The 11778-nt window shown below is 41.7% G+C and overlaps 1 protein-coding gene across 3 annotated transcripts in view; it reads right to left on the bottom strand.

Annotated features, from left to right (window-relative positions):
- Positions 1-1027: 1027 nt before the first annotated feature.
- Positions 1028-11778, bottom strand: part of ODF2L (outer dense fiber of sperm tails 2 like) — a 41005-nt gene continuing 30254 nt past the window's right edge. For all 3 annotated transcript variants that reach the window (XM_035123836.2, XM_035123838.2, XM_035123837.2), the window contains one exon: positions 1028-9934. In XM_035123836.2, the coding sequence (XP_034979727.2) occupies positions 9806-9934 (129 nt within the window). In that variant the 3' untranslated portion in view covers positions 1028-9805. The remainder of the gene's footprint in view (positions 9935-11778) is intronic.

Here is an 11778-nt window from a genome sequence, read left to right as displayed (position 1 = left end):
GGATTCATCCAGTCCAGCCTTTCTCATGATGAATTCTGCATATAAGTTAAATAAGCAGGGAGACAATATACAGCCTTGTCGTACTCCTTTCCCAATTCTGAACCAATCAGTTATTCCATATCCAGTTCTAACTGTAGCTTCTTGTCCCACATAGAGAAAAGTACTTCCTATCAATAGAAAGAGTGGACTGCACAGGTGTCAAATGCCTCTACATGAATGTCAAATATTTACCCAATTTTGACCCTAGATTTATGTGCACTGCAAATAAGAGTCTGCAGAAAGTGCATTATTATTATTACCGACATTGATCTCTCTCCCTCTCTCTCTCTCTCTCACACACACACACACAGGTATCCCTTCCTAGTTTTTCTCTTGACTTCTAAAGTTTATTTACACCTGTTTTCAGGAGGGAAGAAATAGCGCACCATTTTTCAGCACACTCTTGTGCTGGATCTTTCTTCTATACAAAATATCCTGCAACCACATTCCGCCTTCTCAGAATAACCCAAAAGTTGCCAACCTAGCATTTAGCTTCTGTCGAAAAAACACACATTCCCCTCCTTTAAAACCAGGACTGTAAATTAAAGCTGCTAAAAATACATGTTTACTTTTTGTAGTTTATAATTCACAATGGCTTCCTCCCCACCCCCACCCCCCGCTTTTCAGGGTGGGGTTGGTAAATTGGTGAGTGGATTGTTACCACAGATAAGCATACTCCAAGTCTGTAAGGAAGTGCCTTGACCAAGAATAATCATGCGGTCACGGTGATAATTAAAAAGGGGAATTGGCATGACTGATGTTTTGGCGGGTAAGGCCTTAAGTAGTGCAGGTGGCTGCTGGGTGTCTAAAAACTACTCTAAAAATTAGATGGTATGGATGAGCCATGAAGGATTCCAGAGATTTCCTTAAAAACTAAGAGTGTGCACTAAATGTAGTTCCACATGAGTTTCTAGGTCGTTCCCCCCCCCTAGCTATTAAAATCACACACCCACACCCTTTTTTTTAAAAAAAAAAATGAGATTTGCTTTTGTCCTTCACCTTGAGAAGATAGAATTATATTATTCTTACCAGAAGGTTCAAGACCTTCTAAATCAATACATGGAACCAGTTGCTTGTACCCAACATGTTGCACTAAAGGTACGTCCAACAGCTTCTCACAGGATTTCAGTGTTCAGATTTAGTATACCTGAACTCTGCAATTCGAAGTCCACGTAGAACCCATATCATCCTTGATGTTCTATATGGCAGACTTGGAATCAAAGGGTCAGCAGTGTTTGTTGGCTATTCTTCTCCAAACCTCCAGTTTGGGGTCCAGAAAACGACACCTGATTCAATTTCATTTCTGAAGCCAAAATATATTTGGGCCTAGTTAGTACCTGGATGGGAAGCCCTCTTATTTCCATCCATACATTACAGCCAACCTCTACCAGGGAAAAACGGGATGCATACAAACAAACATACATACATACATACAGAGATAAAAAAAAGGTAAAGGACCCCTGGATGGTTAAGTCCAGTCCAAGGCAACTATGGGGTTGCGGAGCTCATCTTGCTTTCAGGCCGAGGGAGCCGGTGTTTGTCCAGAGACAGCTTTTCTGGGTCATGTGGCCAGCATGACTAAACCGCTTCTGGTGCAACGGGACACCGTGACGAGTGTCAGAGCGCACAGAAACACCATTTACCTTCCTGCCACCGCACTATCTATTTATCTACTTGTACTGGTGTGCTTTCGGACTGCTAGGTTGGCAGGAGTTGGGACAGAGCAACGGGAGCTCACCCCATCACAGGGATTTGAACCACCGACCTTCTGATTGGCAAGCCCAAGAGGCTCAGTAGGTTTAGACCACAGCGTCACCCGCGTCACAGGGTGAAAGGTTCACAGGGATAACTAGAAGCTCATATATGGACTGGCCTCCAGACCATACAAGAGGCTCTGGTTTCCAGGACAAGAATGGGATGTATTAAACTTATACTAATGGGCTTTGATCTCCTAGCCCATAATAAATAAGTTTCAACTGATGGCAAGTTAACGTCACTAAGTTAATCTTCAGCTAAGAGAAAGGCATCAATCACAGCTAGATATTCTCCAAAAGTCAGTATGGATTATGAGGTGGAACTCAGTAGTGGGGCTATGATGTTATCTGTACTCAGTGACTTTCCAGTCTCGTGGTGAAAATTTTAGCTCTGTTAACCATATGTCTCTTCCCTACCTAGAAAGTATCCTCACAGCCCGAATCACTCAGGACATCAATTAAGAAACACTCCATACAACAGAAAGTTGCCCGATAACAGGAGGCAGCAGTAATAGTTTAGGAGTGAAAAGCCACACATAAAACAATACAGGGCACAAATAAGCTAAGAAACATGTCTTTGGGAGATGGCTAGGAGTTCTTGTTTTCAACTAAGATAACAGAGAATAGCTAGTCTCCTTTGCTATGGTTCACTCTCTTTTCTGCATCACTGTGCCCTGAAAACAAATGATCCAAAACCTCATGAAGTTGTGGCTTCAACACAGGGTACATTTAGATGCAAAATTAAAACCAAGAGTTTTCTCCAACGGGATGAATTGTTTCCTCCTGTTTCAAAAACAATGACATGTATATACCAATGAATTGCATGCTGCTTTGTTTGTCTTCTCTTCCCTTGTGCTTCAAGAAGCCGTTTTCCTTTTTAAAAAGCACCCATTCATTTAAATATTTATTCTGTACCTTATTAAACACACACACACACACACACACAGCGCGCTACAAAACTGCTCCAGGGATTTGTTAAGCCATTCCACAACCCAAGGGCAACTGCTGAGAGGGCCCTCATATTATAGCCCCCATCGTATCTCTCTCAGAGTTCAGGTAAGTATGCTCTCAGGTATGATCTGAAGGTACATAAAATTAGTACCTTGGTAAACGTAGGTCTGGGTCTGGATGCACACACCCCTTAAGATTCCATGGTAGAAGGGAGGAAGGATATAAATTTAAGAAAACAAACCAACAAATAAAATATGGGGTGATGGAAACCTTTGGATATCAAGGACCCAAACCGGGCCCTTTTTTCAGTTCTGGCACCTCTCAGGTGGGCACTATTGCCGTTATAAGATAACAAGGGAGGGGTTCGTGGCGAGTTCTGGCACCTCTTTTTCTAGAAAAACTGCACTAAATAAGACCATAACTTTGAATTGGTCCTGGAAACAGACCAAGAAGCAGCAGAGGTGATAAAGTATTATTACGTGTTCATATTGCCTTGCCCAAGTTGCTAATCTAGAAACCACATTTTGTACCAACTGAAGTTTCTGGATCATATACAAACACTGTCCCACATATGAAACACTGCAGTAATCTGTAACAGAATTACCCATAGGACAGGTACTCTTTAAATCTGACTGAATATCCAGAGCTTTGTTCCAGACAATGTTCAGAATCTTTAGCGGATTATTCAAGGAAAACCTGGCAGCCTTCAGCTAATGGTCCACGCAAGATGATCTCAATGCAAGGAACTCAAGTGTGGATTAGTATGCCTTGTAAAAAATTCCTTGAGGCAGCACATTTACAGAGAGAAGCCATTAAGTTTCTATTATCTGGCTGGAGTCACTCTTACAATAAGATTTATAGCAGCTTCATGCCATGGATAGGAAGCAGAGATAAAAGTTCCGTATCAACCCTGAAACACTAGTAATAGTCTATTTGGCAGGCAGGATTAAAGAGGATAGGGGCCCCCAGTTGCCGTAAGAGACTTGGGCTTCTGCTTTAAATTCCGTTTTCCCAGACACTGAACAAATCAAAAGCATATGATCATATGAGCATTCTTCAGCTTTAAACTCCCTTCTTCCCAAGCAAAGGGTGAAGCAATGTGATGAGCTGACTTCTCTTCTTCCAATATTTCAATCACTGTCTTTCTTTCCATTTTTATTTTTGGTTTGCTAGACTATAGACAGAACTCCGTAATTTTATAGAAAATCCGAAACTTGCCTTACTATGCATCTAAGCCAGGGGTAGGAAACCTAAGGCCCGTGGGCCTGATGCGGCCCAATCGCCTTCTCAATCCGGCCCGCGGACAGTCCAGGAATCAGCGTGTTTTTACATGAGTAGGACGTGTCCTTTTATTTAAAATGCATCTCTGTGGGGCATAGGAATTCGTTCTTCTTTTTTCCCCAAAATATAGTCCGGCCCACCACATGGTCTGAGGGACGGTGGACCGGCCCACGGCTGAAAAAGGTTGCTGACCCCTGATCTAAGCAAACCCTTTTGTAAAAGGGTATTTGCAACCAATTGGTGGACAACGGACTGTCATTGCTTTGCAGAATGTCAGCAACCCCATAATCTCAATCTTAGTACAGTATATGTTTTCAAAGAAGTTCTAGCCCTAATGGTGACAGATGAACACATTGAAATAATCTTTCAGCTACAAATTTAGTGGAGGGGCCACAGAATACACTCCATGTCTCCTATGAAAATAGGGACGTCCTATTCAACAACATTATCATTATTATTTATACCCCGCCCATCTGACTGCATTGCCCCAGTCACTCTGGGCAGCTTCAAACATACATACAAACAAACAAACTGAAACTGTGCACGGCTGCCTTCAGATGTCTTCTAAGGGTTGTACAGTTATCTCCTTGTCTTGAGGGTCACATAACTCCATACCCTCCAGCATTTCTCCAATGAAAATAGGGACGTCCTAAGAAAAGGCAGGACATTCTGGGATCAAATCAGAACCTGGGACAGACTGTGTAAATCTGGGACTGTCCCTGGGAAATGGGAGCACTTAAAGGGTTTGCCATAGTTGGGTGGCAGAACACGTTACATATACAAAAGTTCCCTGAAATCATCAGTTAGAACAAGATGGGCAAAATACTGGCCCAGCTTATACCATTGGCCATTTTCGCTGGCGCTGATGAGAGCAGAAGTCCAGCAACAACTGGAGAGATCACAGCTCCCTCATCCCTGCTCTAGAAGTATGAAACATAATTTACTCAGTAGAGTCCAAAATCTCTCCCCTATGGACACATTTTCCTTATCTCTTTGTCTGCTCTTCCAGTGTTTCATAAGCACCTCTCTCACACTCTTCTTGAGAAGTTATGTTTGTTCAACACTTACCATGTACTCTTGAGGCCCGCATAGATGAGTTTAGAAATGTTTCAGATCAAGAGGGCAGGCCCATTTTGTTGAAGTCAATGTTATGGCTGCTGTACAAAACTAACAATGGAAATAATGTGTATGTCCCCTACCATGAAAAGATGGGTCGTATTAGAAGAGGGATAGCAAGAAGGCACATTCCACTGAAGTCAACAATAAAATTCCCACTCCTTAGGAACCCCTCCTCACTGGATGCAAGAGAACCAGAAAAAAAATGTTTACTGGATGCAAGAGAACCAGAAAATAAGTCGCCCCATTTTCTCTTCCAACAGCTTTCTCACAGGCCCATCTGTAGGGCCAACAGAGCCTCAAGGAAAACTGGTTACATACATTAGTACAGTCAAACCTTGGTTCCGAAACAGCTGTTTTGGAATGTTTCTGCTCTCAAATGCTGAAAACCCGGAAGTAAATGCTCCGGTTTTTTAATGTTTTTCAGAAGCTGAACATCCGACGTGGCTTCCGCTTAGTGCAGGAAGCTCTTGCAACCAATCAGAAGCCGCGCCTCAGTTGTCGAACATTTCGGAAGCCTAACGGGCTTCCAGAACGGATTACGTTCAACAACCGAGGCTTGACTGTATTTCATATACGCAAACTAAACAAAGTATCGCCAGGAACAGGAAGGGAATCACCACCTGTTTTCCATCAAGTGTTACAACTTAAAATTATTTTAATTTGGGAGAAATGTAATCATTAATAAGCAATTTTCATTGAACAACCCTAATAGAACCCAACGCTAGGCCAAATGCTAATTTCCATCTATTCAGGCCAGTCTTTCCCCCCAGAGATTATGCCCCCTTCAAGCAGTTAGTTTAAGAGCCTTTTGAATGTTTAAGAAATACTTTGCTGTGTTAAAAGAGCTACAGGATCCATCTTTCACAAAACAAGAACAAAATACAGTGAGTGCTGTAGGTCTAACATGAAGGATCCATTTGATCTCAGAGAGAGAAAATGGCTGTACTTTTTTTGTTGGAAAAAGAAGGCAATGAAAATCATTTACGTGCTAAGATAATAGTGTCTCGATTTTGTTTTCCATCTACGTCGCTCACAACTGTATCAAGATTGCCATCCGCTGCTGTAAAAATTTGAATGTTCCTGATTTCTGTTGCTGTGGGAGTCAACAGAAGGGTAAAAGAAGGGGTCATTTACCTATCAGTCAATAAGTGCATCTTTCATGAAAGATACAGGTAGGGATGCCCATTTGACGGTAAAAAGGCCAACTAAAAGGTACTTTTCAAAGCACAGAACATGCCAGCCACTGTTAATGCAAAATAATGGAAAAAACCTCTCCTTGTGTTGCTTTGTTCACACAGGAGGTGTTTCATTTCATTATAACAGCGCAGGCAGAGGATGAAATTCAATGTCTTGACTTAGCATTAAAATCTTTTTACCAACTTTAACCATTTGGAAGTGATAAAGAACACAACACAGAGCTGAATAACTTAGCTTTCAAAAAAAGAAAAAAAAAGAAAGTCTTAGATTAGGTGACAGAAGCAACCTCCTTCTCCCAGCACAATACTCTTTATTTGATCAAAATTAATAAGAAGTTCATTATCTTTTCCTAGTTAAATCCCCAAGTCGTAAAAGACAGCTTGAACACATAGGCCTCCCACTTCCAGAAGACATTCAGGCTTGGACCTTAAATATTTAGAAACTCTCACATAAATTGTGAGGCAGGTTGCCTCCTTGATGACTGAATACCCAGGTGATTGAATATCCTCCCTTGAGGTCTTTTTGGCACCACGTAAAGATCATTTTGTTTGCCCTTGTATAATCAAACTAGTGCTTTAAACAAACCCCAGGGTCTTGCTGCTTTTATTAGAGTTTCATTCTCCCCTGGGCCAGAAGGAAAAGTTCCCCCTGCCTTTTAATTGTTTCTGATCACTGCATTCTGTGTTCTTGTAACTGTATTTTGTTTCCTTTTGTTCTGCAAAAGGGAACAGGTGAAACGGGTCTGGCTGACCCGATGTTAACTTTGGGACTCATTTGAGACGCTTTCCTGTCCGCTCCCGGGGAACTCAATCTGGAAGGAGGATGAAACGGCAGAGATTTATTAACTTTCATTGAGCCTTGTGGTAAGACTTAGGGAAATCCTTGTGGCTACTGAATCTGAAGGATGCGGCCACTCTAGCCTGCATATTTACACCACACTGTTCTTCTGCCTGGTTTATTTAAGTTTGGGTTGTTGCACCTTTTCTGCAAAATAAAACTTTTGCGGACTGAAATTGGAGGGAACAGCTGAAACCCTATTGGTCCGTTGTGTCACCTGACACCCGCTAAATTATTAGACTGCAGCAGAGAGCAGCGCAGCAGCTCCCTCTGGTGGTTAGCTGCAATGGGGGAGTTTTCCTTCCAATACAAACAGCAATTTGAAATGAGCCATTTTTGATTTTTGACAGAAGAGCAGAAGAGGGAAGGATCGAACTCCCCTTCCTTTGCCTGCTAAACTCATAATAATTATCAGCTCCCTCCCCAGCAGCTGTTTGCATTTAAAAAGAAAAAAACATGCAAAATAAACACAAATACACATTTAACAACCTATCCAGCTTGGCCTCAATTTTCTAGCAATTTACAAGGGCCCCTGTTGTTCTGTTATTTCTTCATTTTTAGCATTTAGTTCTTGGAGCAGCTTAGGTAAGAGCAATAAAAACAATTAGCAAAATCAGCTCATGACATTTGTTTCATTCCTTGGCGTTTATAGGGCTGTAAACCTAAAACCTTGGCACCATTTTCAGTGTTAATAGCTGCACCTTGCTCTCCATCAACATATAATCTTATGTGCTGCCAGTGAAGATGGCAGAGGTACAATATGAGCCACTGATCAAAATGAAAAGTGAAGAAATGTCTCAACTGGCCAAGTGAATGTCTCATGTAAACGTGATGAGTCAGTCCTGGTCAAGGCATCGACCGGAAAGATGCCCACACAAGAGAACGGGGTCGATAGCTTCTGGCTTTCCTTTAAAGAAGTTATGTGACTACTCTGCGGTCTTGTGAAGAGCAATGTGGGAAGATAAAAAGTAATGTCTGGTTTCTATATGAAGCTATATCAGCAGAAATACAGTTACCTACAAAGTATGCCTGGTGACTGGGAGCGGCCACCAAGACCATATAACACCTGTCCTGAAAGACCTACATTGGCTCCCAGGATGTTTCCGAGCACAATTCAAAGTGTTGGTGCTGACCTTTAAAGCCCTAAACCAGGCATCCCCAAACTTCGGCCCTCCAGATGTTTTGGACTACAATTCCCATCTTCCCCGACCACTGGTCCTGTTAGCTAGGGATCATGGGAGTTGTAGGCCAAAACACCTAGAGGGCCGCAGTTTGGTGATGCCTGCTCTAAACGGCCTCAGCCCAGTATACCTGAAGAAGCATCTCCACCCCCATTTTTCAGCCCAGACACTGAGGTCCAAGGGCCTTCTGGCGGCTCCCTCACAGCGAGAAGTGAGGTTGCAGGGAACCAGGCAGAGGGCCTTCTCAGTAGTAGTACCTGCCCTGTGGAACTCCCTACCATCAGATGTCAAGGAAATAAACAACTGTCTGACTTTTAGAAGACATCTGAAGGCAGCCCTGTTTAGGGAAGTTTTTAATGTTTGATGTTTTATTCTGTTTTTAGTGTTCTGTTGGGAGCCACCCAGTGTGGCTAGGGAAACCCAGCCAGATAAGCGGGGTATGTATGTATGTATGTAATAATAATAATAATAATAATAATAATAATAATAATAATAATAATGGGATGATGTTCAACAGCTGGGTGAGAGGCGTTAAGTGATATTTGGATCTGTATTAAGCCCAATGGAAATCTTGATGTGAAGTGTCCATAAATGATCTGGAGCCAAGGGTGAACAGCGAAATGGCCACCATTTGCAAGTGCCACTAAAGCACAACTATGAATAGTGTTTCATGTGCTTTCTCTCCTTGGCAGCCCAGCTGTGAACTAGGTTGGTGTGTGTCTTCAAAGTGTTGGGGTGGAGGAATCCCAACCTTCCTTTGGGGTGAGTGGAGGACTGGGTGAGAGGCAAAGAGGAGGCGAGGGCAGACATGGAGCAGGGGCGCTGAGCCACAAAGGCCATATACAGTGATCAGCATCAGGGGGCAAGGCTGTTTTGGTTTAGGGAAGGAGTGATGTGAGAAGCATCCCTGTGTCAGAGTAGAATGAAAGAAGTGGGGGGGGAGAGAGGAGGATAGCAGGTATGAAAAATAAAGCAAGGAAAATGTTCAAATTTTTATTATAAATTAAATGTAAAACCAAAGTCAGTGCTGACTTTTCATAGTTAATAAACCAAGAAAACTTAGTGAAACCAAGATAATTATCAAGTGTTGAGTCCTTAAAAAACAATTCCAGCAAAAAAAAGTAGTAGTAGTATAGCACAAGTATACTCTACATTCACATTTCTACTAGTCCCTGTTTTCTTAGTTGTAACTGATTTTGCAAATGATTTTTTTGGGGGGTGGTGGGGGTAAAAAAACAAAACAATCCAAAGGATTTTTTGAAACTGTGGCTTCATTTACTAAGCCATGATTTACTATGGATTGTTTGAACGCCTGGTGCTGGTTTACCCATCGTGGCTTTCTTTTGCAATAACTATGGTCTGGTGTTGTGCTCAAGTCTTGCTTTGCCATGGTTTACTTGGCCGCCACCCCCCCCCCCCAAGAGATACTTGCTGAAACGAGAAACTTCAACCGAACATGGTTACGTAGGATGTTTTCAGAAACTTCACATAATTCTGGATACTCTGGTTCTGGTTTTCTGATCTTTGAAGGCTGTGTTCCAACTCCTTCAAGGACATTTGACGATGTTTCTCTCTCTGAGGGAGAAGGGGAAAAAAACAAAAGAAACTGTATCAGTAAACTCAAGTGAGGCCTACAACAAAATGTTGGAACGCCAATCCATCTACTATCCCAGAGAATCAGCATGTTCTCTGCTTGGAGTCTCCAATTCTTTTCCCCTCGCATCTGGTTTCTGCCTCCCTGTGCTCCTTCTTGCAGGTAGTATTCCATGCTCTGTGGACTGTTTTTAGACTTCTTCCTCCCTTAAATGTTTTTTTTCACTACAAATGTCAGGGCTTCTCTTGCGCTTCTAAAATCTCTGCCTTGTGCTCAAATGGTGCCATCTTACTTACATAAGCATTGGCACTCGCACCTGAGTATCAGAAAGAGAAGGAATGATGGACACCAATTAAGACAGATTATTCTTATGGTTATTATTTATCAGTTCAAAACGGATACTTGAAAAACGCACCTGGTGTTCCAAAACTCTTAACATCTTTTCTCTCAAGCAAGAGACCCAACTTATTTTCACCGGGGAGCCCAAATCACCTTGATCTCTAAACCAACTTTCCACTTGAAAACATGGCTAAAGAGTCGCACCACGAGCTTATCCTAAAGGTTCAACCTAACTTTTCATGAAAAGCCAACAGTGGCCTTATCATCCATCCACTACAATCCCAGAAGTCATGTTACTCTTTTAAACAAAAAACACAAAAAAACCACTGCACCTGTAACCAATTTAAATTATGTTTTTGGTACCATAGGTACTTGTTAAAACAAAATGATTGATAGTACTTTTACTGGATCCATTCATAATTCACCAGCCCCATAAAATCTACATGGGATTCTTAGGATTTGCTTTTATGTTTACTAGAACATAATCTTTAAAAATACATGTGGTTAGAATAAATGTCAAAACTGTCCCAGAATTTGTAAGGGCTGCACATTATTTTTATGTGTAGTAATCACTTCTGGTTAAAAGCGATCAAACAAATTGCTTTCTTGGGACTTCGGTTTCTTATTTTATTTTATTTTATTGTGATACCCTCTAACAATCATACATGGTTAAGCAGTTCTGGGCCTTGTTAGTAACTATTTACAATTCAACCCTACTCCCAGCAAATTACTTCAACAATCTGTTCTGTATTTCCCTTTTTCATAATGTATTCCCAAAATAAATATATATATGTACACGTTGTGTGTCTGCATGGATGTGAGATGAATTAAGAATATGTTCTGTGTTAACTCAATGGCACTCTACTTATGCATGAATATTATTGTTTTCTATTTATTCTGAACTGTCAGCCTAAGTAAAATTTGAAGTGGAAAATGCTTAAAATGTAATACACCAGTCTTGAAATGTGGAAAGGAAGGGAATTCTGCTGGAGAAAGAATTATCCTGCAGCCTACGATTCCTATCTACCATGCGTCCCAGTGGGATGCTTGGAAGCAGTTAACAAAACTAAAATTAAAGGTCGGCGAATGGGGGAAGCTACTGATCCCTTCAATAGCTGGGGGGGGGGGAGAGAGAAATTATATACAGTGGAACCTCTGTTTACGAATTTTCAGTTTACGAATGCCGCGGACCCATCTGGAACAGATTAATTCACTTTCCATTACTTTCAATGGGAAAGTTCGCTTCAGTTTATGAACGCTTCAGTTTATGAACAGCCTTCCGGAACCAATTACACCCATGCTTCGGGTTAAGTACGCTTCAGGTTGAGTACTCCGCGGACCCGTCTGGAACGGATTAATCCACTTTCCATTACTTTCAATTGGAAAATTTGCTTCAGTTTATGAACACTTCAGTTTATGAACAGACTTCCGGAACCAATTGTGTTCATAAACCGAGGTACCACTGTATACTCCAAACACACAACAC

The sequence above is a fragment of the Zootoca vivipara genome, chromosome 7, assembly GCF_963506605.1.
Source record: "Zootoca vivipara chromosome 7, rZooViv1.1, whole genome shotgun sequence".
NCBI lineage: Eukaryota > Metazoa > Chordata > Lepidosauria > Squamata > Lacertidae > Zootoca > Zootoca vivipara.
This window is presented reverse-complemented; position numbering and strand designations above follow the sequence as displayed.